The sequence below is a fragment of the Eubalaena glacialis genome, chromosome 9 (genome assembly GCF_028564815.1).
Source record: "Eubalaena glacialis isolate mEubGla1 chromosome 9, mEubGla1.1.hap2.+ XY, whole genome shotgun sequence".
Classification (NCBI taxonomy): domain Eukaryota; kingdom Metazoa; phylum Chordata; class Mammalia; order Artiodactyla; family Balaenidae; genus Eubalaena; species Eubalaena glacialis.
The window spans coordinates 69,263,057-69,280,308 of NC_083724.1; the positions used below are offsets into that span (position 1 = coordinate 69,263,057).

The 17,252-nt window shown below is 42.2% G+C and overlaps 1 protein-coding gene across 3 annotated transcripts in view; it reads left to right on the forward strand.

Annotated features, from left to right (window-relative positions):
- The window catches only part of ADAMTSL1 (ADAMTS like 1), a 465,052-nt gene that overhangs the window by 279,756 nt on the left and 168,044 nt on the right, over window positions 1–17,252 (forward strand). For all 3 annotated transcript variants that reach the window (XM_061200460.1, XM_061200461.1, XM_061200463.1), the window contains one exon: window positions 9,422–9,601. In XM_061200460.1, coding sequence (XP_061056443.1) covers window positions 9,422–9,601 — 180 coding nt within the window. The remainder of the gene's footprint in view (window positions 1–9,421; window positions 9,602–17,252) is intronic.

Sequence of the window (17,252 nt, forward strand, 5' to 3'; positions counted from 1 at the left end):
TGCAGGTGTGTAAAGCATAGAGAACGGTGCTGAAAAGGTCCATGGCAAGTGTGCCTGTTCATTTATGGAGCACTTGATACATTTCAGGAGCTTCTTCTTATTCTAAAAAGAGCAGCGCTTACGATGTATCCAGTGCAGTTCTAGGAACTTTTTTTCAATTTTTATTTTATATTGGAGTATACGTGATTAACAATGTTGTGTCAGTTTCAGGTGTACAGCAAAGTGATTCAGTTATATATACACATGTATCTATTCTTTTTCAAGTTCTTTTCCCATTTAGGTTATTATACACACTGCTGTATTTGAAATAGAAAGGATTTATTTTTAATCAATTAATTTTATTTATTTATTTTTTGGCTGCATTGGGTCTTCGCTGCTGCGCGCGGGCTTTCTCTAGTTGCGGTGAGCGGGGGCTACTCTTCGTTGCCGTGCGCGGGCTTCTCACTGCAGTGGCTTCTCTTGTTGCGGAGCACGGGCTCTAGGCGCGTGGGCTTCAGTAGTTGTAGCACGTGGGCTTCAGTAGTTGTAGCACGTGGGCTCAGTAGTTGTGGCTCGCGGGGTCTAGAGCGTAGGCTCAGCAGTTGTGGCGCACGGGCTTAGCTGCTCCGCGGCATGTGGGATCTTCCCGGACCAGGGCTCGAACCTGTGTCCCCTGCATTGGCAGGCAGATTCTTAACCACTGCACCACCAGGGAAGCCCAGAAAGGATATTTTTAATGCTAATCTAAAAGTAGATTAAAATCATTTTTAAAAAGCTCACAAAGGAGGGAGTTGAGGTTGGACATATGCTCATATCTATAGTAGGGTTCCAATAACACTTATTAACTCACTTTTAAAAAAATTTTATTGGAGTATAGTTGATTTACAATGTTGTGTTAGTTTCAGGTGTACAGCAAAGTGACTCAGTTATACATATATCCACTCTTTTTCATTTTTAGATTCTTTTCCCATTACAGAGTATTGAGTAGAGTTCCCTGTGCTATACAGCCAGTTCTTATTAGCTATCTATTTCATATGTAGTAGTGTGTATATGTCAGTCCCAATCTCCCAAGTTATCCTCCCCCCTCCCCTTATCCCCTGGGAACCGTAAGTTTGTTGTCGTCATCTGTGACTCTACTTTTGTTTTGTAACTATAGGAAATTTACTTTTATATTTAACTCATTTAGTCTTCACTGTCCTTCATGTGATAGTTACTACTCTGATCCTCAGTTTACAGATGAGGAAACTAAAGCACTGTGAGGTTAGCGTGAATTCAGACTTTATTTAGTAGAGTTCATTCTGCTCTTCAGTTTATCTTTTAATCCCTATGGCAATCCTTTGAGGAAACAAGACTCAGAGAGGCTGTGTTTGTCCCGGCTCACATAGCCAGTAAATGGAAAAGGGATCTGTCTGAGTCAAAATCCATTCTTTTTTCCACTATGCAGTGCAGCATTCCCAAAACCTCTTTACAATTTGCCCTAAAGTGTTAAATTGTGAGGAAATCTGATATCAGCTCAAAAATCAGCAGTTTACATAAAACTCAGTATTTGTTGCATTATCCAGGGTAGTTAATCTGTGTATGTTTCCTCTTGCTGCTGTAACAAATTACCACACACTCGGTGGCTTAAAAGAACATGAATTTATTATCTTATAGCTCCGGAGGTCAGAAGTCTGAAATCAGTTTTGCTTGGCTAAAATCAAGGTGTTGACAGGTTTGCATTCCTTCTAGAAGTTCTAGGGGAGGATCTGTTTGCCTTTTCCAGCCTCTAGAGGCTTCTGGCTTCCTTGGTTCATGGCCCCTTCCTCCAGCTTCAAAGCACTTCCCTCCAACCTCGGATTCTGTCTTTATACCCTCTCTGTCTGACTCCAGTCCTCCTGCCATGGTCTTACAAGGACCATTGTGACTACATCAGGCCCACCTCGATAACCCAGGTAATCTCCACATCTCAAGATGTCTAACTGAATCCCCTCTGCAAAGTCCCTTTTACCATGTCAGGTCAAATGTTCACAGGTTCCAGTGATACGGACATAGATATCTCTGGGGTCATGACTCAGCCTGCTTCAGTCTGCTAGACTGTGGGCTGATGAGCCTATTTGTCTCCATTAGCACAAAGTAAAAGTCTGCCTTCTACTCCTCTTGCCACTATTTATGAGCTCTGTAGGCATCAATCTTATTTGTTTTTATTCTAAAAAAAAAACTTTAAAACAGAAATGATAGAAAAAGAGAAAGATTAAACTGAAATGAATGAGAGAGTCCACTCTGAAGCATCATTTCTATTTCTCTATATGGCCTGTGTTTTATGTGCAGGATTGTGTCCACCCACTGTACATACATATTGCTCACATCTGTGTAGAGACTAAAACAATCACCACAGCCCCTATTTTCCCCCCTTGCTTGAAACTGTGATTATGTGGCCACTTACCTGTAAACCTTTTTCTTTTTTTTTTAATCAGGGTTACAATTCAGAATGCCTGTAGTTTAGCTATGTAAAAAGATATATGAGAGAAGAGTCCCTGCTGGTAATATTTAGGGGGAAAAAAAGAGAATTTTAATAACTATAAATACTTGAGAATTAAATTTTTCATTTAGATTTAAACACACCACACAGAAAATAATGACTTTGATCTGGATTAGAGGGCTGAATTCTGGCAGAAAGAGTCAATGTAGTCATCAGTTTTGTTATATACCAGTGACTAAAATGTAAATCCTCATGAGTTAGAGACCATCTTTATTTAAAATGTTGTATCCAGGGAGGAAAAAAATCTATTGGGATATTTATCTTAGTTGTTAGTAGTGTATTTCATAAAAAATGGATGCTTGATCCTACCTCTAGAAGCAACAATAAATGTCGGACTTCCCTGGTGGCGCAGTGGTTAAGAATACGCCTGCCGATGCAGGGGACACGGGTTCGAGCCCTGATCCAGGAAGATCCCACATGCCACGGAGCAACTAAGCCCCTGTGCCACAATTACTGAGCCCACGTGCCACAACTACTGAAGCCCACAGGCCTAGAGCCCGTGCTCTGCCACAGCAGAAGCCACTGCAATGAGAAGCCTGCACACCACAACGAAGAGTAGCCCCCGCTCGCCGCAACTAGAGGGAGCCCGCGTGCAGCAATGAAGACCCAATGCAGCCAAAAATTAATAAATTAATTAATTAAAAAATAGATAAATGTCAGCAAAACAGAGATCAGAGTTCACATTTCACAGGTGAAGTGTTTTTGTTTTTATTTATTAGCAGAAAATTCTTTTTAACAATTGCTCTGAATTTTAGTGGGTATGCTAGCCCATGCTTCACGAAGTAACAGGAATATTAAACCCAGAAGATATACTGCACACCCCTTGCACTTCCAGGATTAAGAAAGCTTAATCGATATTAGATTAACTAGATAATTTTAATTCACCAAGTGGCCCATATAGAAATTCTGTTCTTATTTAATAATTTTGTTTAGTAAGGGAGATTCCAGTCCTCATGGTTTTTTTTTTTTTTTTTCTGAACCTTCCTTCACTTTGACTTAGTTTTGCCCACTGTTATATACTAAACACTCTCTAACTGCCCTTTGAACCTCTCAACCTCATATATTGCAAAGTTACCTCAAATTCTGAAGGTCTAACGTCAAGCTCGATAACACACCTACCTGCCACCTTCCCCCACAGACCTGGCCTTCCCTCGTGGACCTCATGCTGTGGGTAACACCACCATCTAGCCTGTTCTCCAGTGAGAAACTGGTGCCATCTCAGCCTCGTTTGTCCTTCACACTCAGTCAACACCCAAGTCCTGTTGATTCCACCTCCTATATCTTCCCAACCCCCCAATGCTCTCTTCCTCTCTGATCCTTCTGCCACTGCCTTGGTTCCAGGACTCACAACTAACCAAACTACTACAAACAGCCTTTTACTTGCTCTCCCTGTACTGTCTCACCTAACTCTGATCTGATGTTTCCCAACCTGGTATCAGTGGTTCTTTACTACAGGCCCTCTGTCAAGCCTTTAAAATATTAATATGTGCTCAGAACCCCCAAATAGGGGTATGGCGTGCACTGTCGTTTAGACTTATTTGACAACGAAACCTTTTCTCCGTGGCACTCCTATTAACATCTCACAGGGCGGTACTCTTTGGAACCCATTTTCCTTTGCCACCTGAATCATTTCTGCAAATTGGATTGTGTTACCTCCCACTTTAAAACCTTTAATGACACCCCAGGGTCTTAAGAGTATGTCCAGTTATGTCCAAGGCCCTTCACTGTCTGCCGCTCATCCGCCTTCTCAGTCTCCTTTCCCAATTACACGTCCCCGTGAACCCTAAGCTCTGCCTTCTCAGGACTCCTCGGAGGTGTGTGAACATGCTGTGTTTCTCCGTCTGTGCACACGTGGTCTAACTCTGCCAGCGCTCCTATCTCCCTGGCCAACCCTTTCTGTGTCACTTCTTCTGCAAAGCCTTCCCCATCTTTTCCGTAAAGACTTGGTTGGACTCTCCTCTATATTCCCTCTTTTATAAAACTGATCACACTTTAGGGTAAAGTGCAGTGACTGGACTGAGGCGTAGTGACCATCTTAAGTCATCTTAAGTCCCCAGCACCTAGTACAGTGCCTGGCACTCAGCAAGTACTCACGAAATGTTTGATGAAAGAATGAATGAGCGAATGAAGAAAGGAATGAAATGAGTTAGAAGCTAAGCAGAGCACATCATGTTAAAACTGGCCACTTGACCTTAGAAACAGAATGTAGACATCACTTTGTGTTGGGCTCAATGTGTGACTTGAGGTACCAAGGAAGTGAATTCAGCTCTCAGTGAATTGAACTGTCAGCATGAAACCAAAAATGTCAAAAGAGGCAGAATTTATGAATGTGCTGATCATGAGGAAATCCTTAAAATTACAGGACACTCAGGCCATTGTATTTTTGTATAGAAACGTAACTTTTACGTGTTCCTCATGTTGTATTGTTTTTACTTTTCTTATAAAACTAATGAACCCATGACCTTATTTCATGAAATATGCATGGCAACAAGGATAAGCAATATAAATGCTATTTTGGGTTATTTATTCTGTTTATGGAATATATTTTAAAACAATACCCATTACCAGAGATCTGCGTCTTCATACCACAATATTATTTTCAATGATGATTCATAAAGCAAACATTTTTCATTGCATTTTATTAAATTTCTCTTGCTGCTGCTTTTAAAATCTTTTCTCCTTTGCATTCTGCCTCTCACGTCAGAGCTATCAGCCTCACCACGTAACCTTGACCAGTTCACAAAGCCATCACAGACTTTGGAACCTTTACTAATTTGAGATTTCATCTTCTACAATTTAAAAAAAAAAATTTGAAAACCACCTTTTCCTCAGTGTACACACCAGGGAAACTTTTTGAGCGAAGTTGAGACAAGCATTTAAAAGCCAAATCCCTGACGACATTAACCCAGCCAGAGGGTTGTCTGCCATCCCTTGAGGATCAGAGCACCCCGCAGAGCAGGCAGTGCAGCTGGCTGAAACCCACTGCTGACTTACTTAGAAGAGGCTTCTGGCTAATGATAAAACAGTCCGATAAAAGGTGGATGTTCATCCCATCAGCTGGATGTTTGTTTTACATCTTTTCAGCATCTGGCTTGTTGGCTCTTTCATTCATCCAGTCATCGGCTCAACAAACATTTATGAAGTGTACACTCTTTGCCAGATGCTCTACTAGGCACTGGGGAATAGAAAGATGAATACGTTCCCTTTCCTCAAAAGTCACATAATCCTATGTGAATGCAGGGAGGTGGAGGAAAATAGCGGGCACATAAGCAACCAGCCCTAATAGGGGATGTGCAGTACCCTTCCAGGTCAAGGTGGGGTGGGAGGTGACTTATACACCATGAGGCAGAGGGGTTAAAAGAGGCTTTCCTGAAGAAGTGGCCGGTGAGCTGGGCCTTCAAGGATGTCTTGGAAGTTTCTGGATGGACAGAGAGGTGAAGGGCATTGCTCCCAGAGTGAACAACGTGATCAAAGGCCTGAGCAGAGGAGGCATCTGTGGGCCCAGGGAAGGGCAGATTGTCCACTGCAGCTAAAGCACCAGCCCACAGCAGGCCGGCAAGGAACGTGGCTGAGCAGCTCAATGCAGGTCAGACTGTGAGGGCCCTGAAGGACATTCTCAGGAGTCTGACTTTATCTTTGGGTGTTGAGAATTTCCTGCAAGTTTTCTGTGTAGGTCAAACTTCAAAATAACAAGCTGATTTTTTTTAAACTTTTCTTGCAGCTGTTTTGCCATACAGTTGGCACAGAATTCCATATAGTGTTAGGGGGGAATCATCTGAGGGTCTGTCCCTTAAATCAGGTCCTATCTGCAAAGTGACAACTCAGCTCTGTTATTTTAAGTGAGTGGTCACATTCTATAGCACATTACAACGTCACTCTTAAAATAAAACCAATTATTTTCATCCGCTCCTTAATTTGAAAGAGAGAAAAAATTAACCTGCATTTTACCTTATTGCCACATTCAGTAATATGCTTAAATCTGAACGCTGTTCTTATTCAGCTACCTGTTTATATTGGGAGCATTTATTCAAATTGGATGGACACCCATACACCTTATAAGATACTCCATACAACCACTGGCTCTAACAGAGGCTGCTCTGGGTCCCAGGTTTTCCCCTCCATGTTTATTTTATTCCCATTGGAAATGATGGAGGGGCATTCATTTGGAGAGATGGTTCTCAATCCTGGTTGCATAGAATTACCTGGGAGGTTTAAAAAAAATTTTTTTTTAATTAAAAAAATTAATGTCTGGGACATATACCCCAGAGTTTAATGGATCTGAGATGGGGCCCAGGACTCAGGACTTTTTAAAAGCTCCCAGGTGGTTTTAAAGTGCAGCAGGGGCTTCCCTGGTGGCACAGTGGTTAAGAATCCACCTGCCAACGCAGAGGACACGGGTTCGAGCCCTGGTCCGGGAGGATCCCACTTGCCGCGGAGCAACTAAGCCCGTGTGCCACAACTACTGAGTCTGTGCTCTAGAGCCCGCGAGCCACAACTACTGAAGCCCGCGAGCCACAACTACTGAAGCCCGCGTGCCTAGAGTCCGTGCTCTGCAACGAGAAGCCACTGCAGGGAGAAGCCCGCCCACCGCAACGAGAAGCCCGCCCACCGCAACAAAGGGTAGCCCCCGCTCTCCGCAGCTAGAGAAAGCCCGCGCGCAGTAACGAAGACCCAACGCAGCCCAAAATAAATAAATAAATAAATAAAGTGCATCAGGATTGGGACCACTGAATAAGAGGGTGACAGCTGGGCCACAGCAGTGTTCTGACTACTCAGGAGCACTGTATCACCATCCTCACCTTGACTCTGGGTACACATCCCCCTTGCAGTTCTGACTCCAGCCCACTGAGCACAGACCCCCATGAGTTCAGAGAGGCCAGTGCTGCAGCACGAGAAGCTCCTACAGCACAAACGCTCAGCCTTTGTATACCCAGGCCTAATTTCTCAACAAGCACAAGGGCAGCAGATTCAAGAAAAGGGACTATTCTTGAAGAAAGCAGAGCACGCCTTAGAGTTTTAAAATTAAATCCCTCCACCCCGAGAACAGAGCAGTCATGGTTGATAGATTAGCTAGGGTTAAATTTTTTTTTCTTTTCCCTATTTCTTAGCATTTGTGCCTATGCCTCCTTTTTTTCATTTTTAAAAAAATTTTTATACAGTTTTTAAAGGTTACTTTCCATTTAGTCATCACAAAATACTGGCTATATTCCCTGTGTTGTACAGTACATCCTGAGCCCATCTTACATCCAGTAGTTTGTATCTCCCACTTCCTCACCCCTATATTGCCCCTCCCCCCTCAACTGATAACCACTAGTTTGTTCTCTGTATCTGTGACTCCGCTTCTTTTTTGTTACATTCACTAGTTTGTTGTATTATTTAGATTCCACATGTAAGTGATTTCATACAGTATTTGTCTTTCTAGCTAGACTTAGATGGACTAAAAATGACAGGACACCCAAAGGCATAGTGGCCTAGATAAGAGAGAGAAGTGTTTTCCTCTCATACACACACAGGCCATCCAGGGCCGGTATGTGGGCTTCACCCCCAGGAAGATAGGCTGCTTCCCTCCTTTTGCCTATCACTATCCAAGGCGGAAGGTTAAATTTTAGACATCGTGTTCATATTCCAGCCAGCAAGGACGAGGCGGGAAGGGGAAAATGCCACATTCTCTTTTTCTGGGTTTTTCCTTAAGTTGCATACAACATTCTACGTATATCCCTTCGCCCAGCACTTAGTCACGTGGCACCTTCAAGGGAGGTCAGCAAATATAGTCTCTATGCCAAAAGGTCTTGTGCCCAGCTAAAAACGGAGGGTTGCTCTGCTACCGCAAGGGAGGAACAAAGTCCTGGAATAACAGCCTCCTGCCCCCGCTCAGGCAACTGGATGATAACAACTATTAAATTACATGTAAATGGTGTGTTTGATTGGGGTCCTGCTGAAAACCACTAAAATGAGGTGATTTTTCTTGTATCCCAAATTTCCATGGGTCTTGCTCCCACCGCCTTAAAAAAACACCAATCCTATAAGAAACGTGTTCCAGGGAGTCCTTCGGAAAACCAAGCCTCAAATCTACCGCCCCTCCAATAGGGTAGAGTGGATGTTTACACTTAGAGAGAGAGGAAGTGCCGCCGTCTCTGCAGGTTAATTCCTCCAGATCTACACTGGTGGCAGCAGCTCTCTCTTGCTCATTCCGGAAGCAGCGCAGATTATTTTCACTGGGTCATAAATATGTTTAACCCTCTATTATATAACCTTTTCAACCAGTTGTCTTGGGTGACTGCAAATCATAGTTTAGAACCAACTTTTTTTTTTAACATCTTTATTGGAGTATAATTGCTTTACAATGGTGTGTTAGTTTCTGCTCCATAACAAAGTGAATCAGCTGTACATATACATATATCCCCATATCTCCTCCCTCTTGCCTCTCCCTCCCACCCTCCCTATCCCACCCCTCTAGGTGGTCACAAGCACCGAGCTGATCTCCCTGTGCTATGCGGCTGCTTCCCACTAGCTATTTATTTTACATTTGGTAGTGTATATATGTCCATGCCACTCTCTCACTTCGTCCCAGCTTACCCTTCCCCCTCTCTGTGTCCTCAAGTCCATTCTCTACATCTGCGTCTTTATTCCTGTCCTGCCCCTAGGTAGAACCAACTTTCTAAGATTTAAAGGCCCATGAAATTCCTGGGTGCTCTAGCTACATATTTGAGATTAAGAGCAGAGGGTGTAGAACTTGCTACAAAAGTCATTTCAAGGAGAGGAAGCAAAATCCTTTGGGCTGGTTCCTGGGTATTCTTCCTTTTCTATTTTTTTTTTTTTTTTTTTTTCTTTTTTCACTCTTGAGTCAAGCCAAGGCTAAGGTAAGAATTAGCAGTCAAATGTGCTACTGTCCTATGCAGGGTCTGCTTTCTCTTCCTTCCCCAGTGTTCCAGGACCTGCGGAGGGGGCATCCAGAAGCGCGAGGTTCTTTGCAAACAGCGCATGGCTGATGGCAGCTTCTTGGAGCTTCCAGAGACCTTCTGTTCGACCCCCAAACTGGCCTCCCAGCAAGCCTGCAAGAAAGATGACTGTCCCAGCGAGTGGCTGCTCTCTGACTGGACAGAGGTAGGTATGCTTCTCAGAAGGAGATAACAAAAGAGGCATAAGGAGGAGAAGGCACCCAAACTTATAGATCCAGAAGGCAAGAGGAGAACAAAATAATCCTCCTAACACTGTGGAACAGAGTTTTGTTTTTTAAATTTTTATTGGAGCATAGTTGATTTACACTTTTGTGTTAGTTTCAGGTGTACAGCAAAGTGAATCAGTTCTGCATGGAACAGAGTTTCTGTAAGCACTGATACCATATTGTGTAACTAGATTTTAACTAGGCTGCAGGGATGGGAGTTAAGCAGCCAGCCCTCACTCAACCGTCAGAAGCAGGGAATTGTAAACGGGCCCTTCGCGGAACAAAACCAGGCCTCATTCATTCGTACTGTTCGGGCCCAGGATTCTACTCAGAACACCGGGTTCTTCCTCTACCTTCACTCCTGCCCTCTTGACCCCCCTGCATCTCATACTCCCAGATGTTTCTAGTCTCTCCTCAGGAAAGGCAAAGCCTCTCTAGTTTTTCCTCTTCCAAGTTACTGGAGAATGAGGCACATGATTTATTAGGAAAAGAAGGCCAAGGAAATCCTGCCTCTTTCCTGTCAGTTTCCTGGCTCCAAAACTTCAACAGCTTCCCAGCAAGAGAAGTTGATTTCCCCTGTTGCCCTGCATCTGGGGAGATGGCTGCATCGGCATTACCATTCCTGACTTACCTCGTAAGTTAGGGATAGACCTCCAACTAACCTACTTCTCTAAATCATTCCTACTTGAACACTAGCATGAACTAATTCACTGATACCCAGCTTCAACTTGTTTTCAGCCTCTCCTCCTTCTTTGACTTGCCTGCAACTCCCCCAGCTTCATGGGCCTATGTGTCTTTCATAGAGAAATCCCCTTTGCAAGCAGATACAGCCAAGAACAGAATGACGAGGCCTGAAGTGAACATCTCTGTGTCCTAGGCAGATTCGAGCCCCTCTCCTTTCTTTCATAGAAGCATCTGAACTGGCCTTGGTGATCTCACTGCCTCCTTTTGCAGTCTGTCCAACTCACAGGACAGAGCTGCTGCTGGTTAAAATACATCACAGAGGGGGAAAGCTGCCTCTGAAAATTAAGATGCCATGTCTTTCAACCTACATTCTGAGAATTCTTGCCCCGTGTTTTGTCAACCCATGTAGAGGTCCATCAGACGGTTCCTGCAAAGGGCACTGAAATTGAGAGGTAACCGACGTCACCATAGATTTTGTAATTTGGCAGTAAACTTGCCTTCTGATGGTAGCTCCCCGCAAATGGCTCAGAACAGAAGGGGCAATGATTGTTATTTCATCTTTTAGAAATAATTTTGTTTCAGAAGGATAAAAGATTAAATGTGTGGAATGAGCGTATCTGTATGTGCATGTGTGAACATGTTAGTGACAATTTTTCCATGGAATGTTGATTTGGGGTGTGGTATCATATATGAAAAATCATTTACAAAGCTAGCAGTGCAGATGAGGGCACTGATGTATTTGCCAAGTAAGTGACTCTAGATGAAGACTTCCTCCCAGGGGCGTAGTGTAAAAGGCGCTGCTCTTCTGAGTCTGTCGGTGATAGTCTTCCATGAGTGGGATGCTGAGAAAGGGACTTGTGTGTATTAGAATGTCCTCCCAACTTCCTGGAGTTTGTGGCCTCTGAGCATATGGTACACGGAGAAAATCGGAAGGAGGGACCCTGTGATTAGGCACTAAGGAAAGGAGACTGCTGCATTGCAATCCCATGGGTCCCATTAAGTAAAGGAGACCTTTAGAACAGTATCACATGTAGTTAAGAGTTAAGACTCAAAGACAGGCAAACTTAGGTTCAAATCCTGACTCTGCCACTTACTAGCTATATAACCTGGGCTAGTTACTTAACACTTCTAGGCCTTAGTTTGCTTAGCTAAATATTGGAGATGATAATAGTGTTCACTAACATGGTTATTGGAAGGCTTAAAAATTAAATGATGCACATAAAGTGCTTTGTGTCTAGTAAAAGTTAACCCTTATTATTGTTATGATTTTCTGCCATCCCTCCTCATTGTGGGGAAAAGGAGAGGAAATAAAAGAAAGCACTTGACTGGCTGGACCCAGGATCATGACCAAGGCCTCCCACAAGCTTTGCTGGTCTTCCTAGGAGGTGGAAGTTACATTTGGGGAACTAGGAAGAGTTAGCCCTTATCCAGGGAATGTTACTAGGTTCTGCATTATGTGGGCTGATGAATGGAAATTCCAAACATTGAGAAGGGGCTGGGAATGGTGGGATTTTAACCCCGATTCACTGGGGTTAAACTCAAGCTGGTGCCATACAAAAGTGCTCCTGGGGGTGTTCACAGGGTTTCCAGTTGCCCCTATCATCCCAACAACCCTTCCCTTGGCCCCTCTGGCTGGGACGAGACGTGCATTCCACACACCACCACACGACTCCCCTTGGAGAAAGGAAGACCTGGATGATCTATGGGTGTTTTTCATCCTTAACTATCTGGGCGCAATCTCATGGTTACTGCACAGAATCCCTCAGAGACAGAATTAAGCCAAAGTTTTAAACACTTCAAATAAAATTACTTTCAGATTCTATTCTGAGGAAAGGCCTCTCAAAAGACCTTACTTCTTTTCTTTAAAAGAAACACTTGCATCTCTTGAAAGAGTTGGCTATTCATTATTTTTAAGTCATATTTTTACGGAAATTCCTCCCTCACAAAAATATAAAAGAAATTAAACCCAATTTTCAAGCTAGAAGGAACTTAGGAGATCCTATAACCTAGTTGTTCTTTTAAAAATTAAAGCCACAAGACCCTTTTTTCCATTGAAATGTTATTGTGAAGCCAGAAGTCTAAAACAGAACAAATCAGAGCTGTTTTGGTTAAAGTACGGGGTAGGTTGGGTAGGGGTCTCGGATCTCCAAGTGGTTGGGTCTCCAGACCACCTGAGGAGCCCCTAAATCACTTGTTCAACATAGTTAAAGAACACAGTTTGAAAATCGCTGCTCGAGTATAGTTTCCCTGTTTTAGAGATGTGGAAATTGAGAGAAATTTAGAAATTGAGAATTTTAGAGAAAGAACTAGACTTGACCAAAATCCTAAACTCATCTTCTGACACACAGTCCATTTTTCCATTTTTCTACTTGGCAGCACTAAAATGACCAGGCTTTTAAAATTTCCAGGCTCTTTACCCCCATCCCACCTGATCCCTGGATTCGGTGCTGTCATTTACAATAAAATAAGGGATAGGTGGAATCTGGAATCCACGATCATCAGGGAACAAAAGCAACGGGCTTGATTCTCATCCCTGTTTTTTGCGTCTTAAATGTCTTTCAGGGTGGTGGATATCACAGTGCCTTGCGTGGAATAGTTCATTTCCATGGGCTAGCATATAAAACTTAGATACATAAGATAATATTTTTTGGTTTCTACTGTCATTTTTCAAGTTAACGTGGCATGCTGCCATGACCCTAGTTCAGGCCGTTATCATCTCAAGCCTGGACTACCGTGGCAGCCTTCTTAACTGACATCCCTGTCTGCCATTCATCTCCTACTCCCATTCCTCCCAGACACTGTTGCCAGATTAACCTTCTCAAAATACCTCTTTCATCATTTCACTCCTCCCTTTAATGGCTCCTCATTGCCTTATGGACCAATTCCAAACCTTCTGTCTGAAAATTAAAAGTCTCCAACATCTGGCCCCAAACCACCTCTTGAGCTCCTGACACTCTTCACTTGGCCCCTCTGTTGAGTCAAACTGGTTTAGCTCTGCCCCCAGGCCTGCCTTGGCCTTGTGCACTGAACTCTTCTACCTTGATTCTGGTTATTTCCCTGACTCCCATGCTTATCCCTGGTTCTCTACACTCATCCAGACTCCAACCATCTTCCAGATTAGGCCAGGAAATCACTAGTATACCGTAAGCATTCACCAACTGTTAGCATTAATATTTTAATACTTCACCTGACTTTTAGTTTTATATTTTTACTAAATTCTTTTATTACTATATAATTCTTTAAACAGCTTTATTGGGGTATAATTTATATACTATAAAATTCGACTTAGCATAATGTCTTCAAGGTTTATCCATGTTGTAGCACATTATCAGAACATTCCTTCTTAGGGTGGAATAAAATATTCCATGATACAGATATACCACATTTCATTTATCCATTCACCAACTGAGGGATATTTGAGTTGTTTCCACTTTTGCCTATTAAGAATCATGTTGCTATGAACCTTAGCATACAAGTCTTTATATGGATGTATGTTTTCATTTCTCTTGGGTAAGATACCTAGGACTGAAATTGCTGGGTCATATGATAAATGTATGCTTAACTTTTTAAAAAACCATCAAACTTGCTTTCTAAAAGGGCTGTGCTATTTTACATTCCCACCAGCAATACAGGAAGGCTCTAATTTTTCCACATCCTCACTTATAATAATAATACTTATTGTTGTCTGTCTTTTTGATTATGGAAATTTTAGTGAATATAAAGTGGTATTTCATTGTGGTTTTGATTTCTATGTTCCCTAATATACTATTTCATTTTAACAATGCATTTGTATTTCTTCCCATTATTTGATGACATCCCCTTGAGGTTAGGAACCATCTTGCACATTTTGTCCCATAGCATTTAGCGCCCCACCTCAAACAAAGTAAATACAGAAGAATTATCTGATACTTGACATTAAAGTATTATAATTTATTTGTAAAGGAAGGAGAAAGGAATTAGCATTAACTGAATGTCATTTCTATGTGTGAAATTTTAAAATATATTATCTCATTTAATTCCCAGCCTTGCAAAATAAATATAAGAAGTGGTAACAGACTCAGAGAGTTTAAGTGACTTGCCAACTAGTGAAATACTGAGTTGGACTCTTTGACTCTCTAACTCTAAAGCCCAGGCCACAAAAGTAAAAACAGGGAGCCCAGTGGGAGGGAGGGCCCCCACCAGCCGAAGCTGCGACCGTCCTTGGGACCACGGGCCAGTTGTTTCAACAAGTAAATTAAAGACAAAATGGAAAAACAAGGAGGTTTGTGCCTGAAATCATGTTGATGTGAAACCAGGGATGGCCACCCTGAGCCAGTTTCCTGAAACCTCGACCTCAAAGGCCACCTTTATTCAAACAAAGAAAGGATTTTTCCATTTGGAGGTCAACATGTTAGAACCGTGTGGCTGACAGGGTCTTGGTGCTCCAGCCTAATGTCAGGGCTGAGCCTCCGAGGTGGGAGAGCAGAGTTCAGGACATTGGACCACAAGAGACCTCCCAGGCCCACACAATAGCAATCGGTGAGAGCTCTCCCAGAGATCTCCGTCTCAACGCTAAGACCCAGCTCCACCCAATGGCCAGCAGGCTTCAGTGCTGGACACCCCATGCCAAACAACTAGCAAGACAGGAACACAATCCCACCCATTAGCAGAGAGGCTGCCTAAAATCATACTAAGTTCACAGACACCCCAAAACACACCACCAGACGTGGCCCTGCCCACCAGAAGGACAAGATCCAGCTCCACCCACCAGAACACAGGCACCAGTCCCCTCCACCAGGAAGCCTACACAAGCCACTGAACCAACCTCACCCACTGGGGGCAGACACCAAAAACAACGGGAACTACGAACATTCAGCCTGCGAAAAGGAGACCCCAAACACAGTAAGTTAAACAAAATGAGAAGACAGAGAAATAAGCAGATGAAGGAGCAAGGTAAAAACCTGCCAGACCAAACAAATGAAGAGGAAATAGGCAGTCTACCTGAAAACCAATTCAGAGTAATGATAGTAAAGATGATCCAAAATCTTGGAAATAGAATGGAGAAAATACAAGAAGTGTTTAACAAGGACCTAGAAGAACTAAAGAGCAAAGAAACAATGATGAACAACACAATAAGTGAAATTAAAAATTCTCTACAAGGAATCAATAGCAGAATAACTGAGGCAGAAGAACAGATAAGTGACCTGGAAGATAAAATAGTGGAAATAACTACCTCAGAGCAGAAAAAAGAATGAAAATTGAGGATAGTCTCAGAGACCTCTGGGACAACATTAAATGCACCAACATTCAAATTAAAGGGGTCCCAGCAGAGGAAGAGAAAAAGAAAGGGTCTGAGAAAATATTTGAAGAGATTATAGTTGAAAACTTCCCTAACATGGGAAAGGAAATAGCCAATCAAGTCCAGGAAGCACAGAGAGTTCCATACAGGATAAATCCAAGGAGAAACACTCCAAGACACATATTAATCAAACTATCAAAAATTAAATGCAAAGAAAAAATATTAAAAGCAGCAAGGGAAAAGCAACAAATAACATACAAGGGAATCCCCAGAAGGTTAACAGCTGATCTTTCAGCAGAAACTCTGCAAGCCAGAAGGGAGTGGCAGGACATATTTAAAGTGATGAAAGGGAAAAACCTACAACCAAGATTACTCTACCCAGCAAGGATCTCATACAGATTCAACAGAGAAATTAAAACCTTTACAAACAAGCAAAAGTTAAGATAATTCAGACCACCAAACCAGCCTTACAACAAATGCTAAAGGAACTTCTCTAAAGGCAGAAAACACAAGAGAAGGAAAAAACCTACAAAAACAAACCCAAAACATTTAAGAAAATGGTAATAGGAACATACATATCAATAATTACCTTAAATGTAAACGGATTAAATGCTCCATCCAAAAGACATAGACAGGCTGAATGGATACAAAAACAAGACCCGTATGTATGCTGTCTACAAGAGACCCACTTCAGACCTAGGGACACATACAGACTGAAAGTGAGGGGATGGAAAAAGATATTCCATGCAAATGGAAAGCAAAAGAAAGCTGGAGTAGCAATTCTCATATCAGACAAAATAGACTTTAAAATAAAGACTATTACAAGAGAAAAGGAAGGACATGACATAATGATCAAGGGATCAATCCAAGAAGAACATATAACAATTGTAAATATTTATGCACCCAACATAGGAGGACCCCAATACATAAGGCAAATGCTAACAGCCATAAGAGGGAAAATCGACAGTAACACAATAATAGTAGGGGACTTTAACACCCCACTTTCACCAATGGACAGATCATCCAAAATGAAAATAAATAAGGAAACACAGCTTTAAATCACACATTAAACAAGATGGACTTAATTGATACTTATAGGACATTCCATCCAAAAACAACAGAATACACTTTCTTCTCAAGTGCGCATGGAACATTCTCCAGGATAGATCATATCTTGGGTCACAAATGAAGCCTCAGTAAATTTAAGAAAATTGAAATCATATCAAGTATCTTTTTGACCAGAATGCTATGAGACTAGATATCGATTACAGGAAAACAACTATAAAAAATACAAACACATGGAGGCTAAACAATATGCTACTAAATAACCAAGAGATCACTGAAGAAATCAGAGGAAATCAAAAAATACAGAGAAACAAATGACAATGAAAACACGACGACCCAAAACCAATGGGATGCAGCAAAAGCAGTTCTAAGAGGGAGGTTTACAGCAATACAATCCTACCTCAAGAAACAAGAAAAATCTCAAACAACCTAACCTTACACCTAAAGCAATTAGAGAAAGAAGAACAAAAAAACCCCAAAGTTAGCAGAAGGAAAGAAATCATAAAGATCAGATCAGAAAGAAATGAAAAAGAAATGAAGGAAACAGTAGCAAAGATCAATAA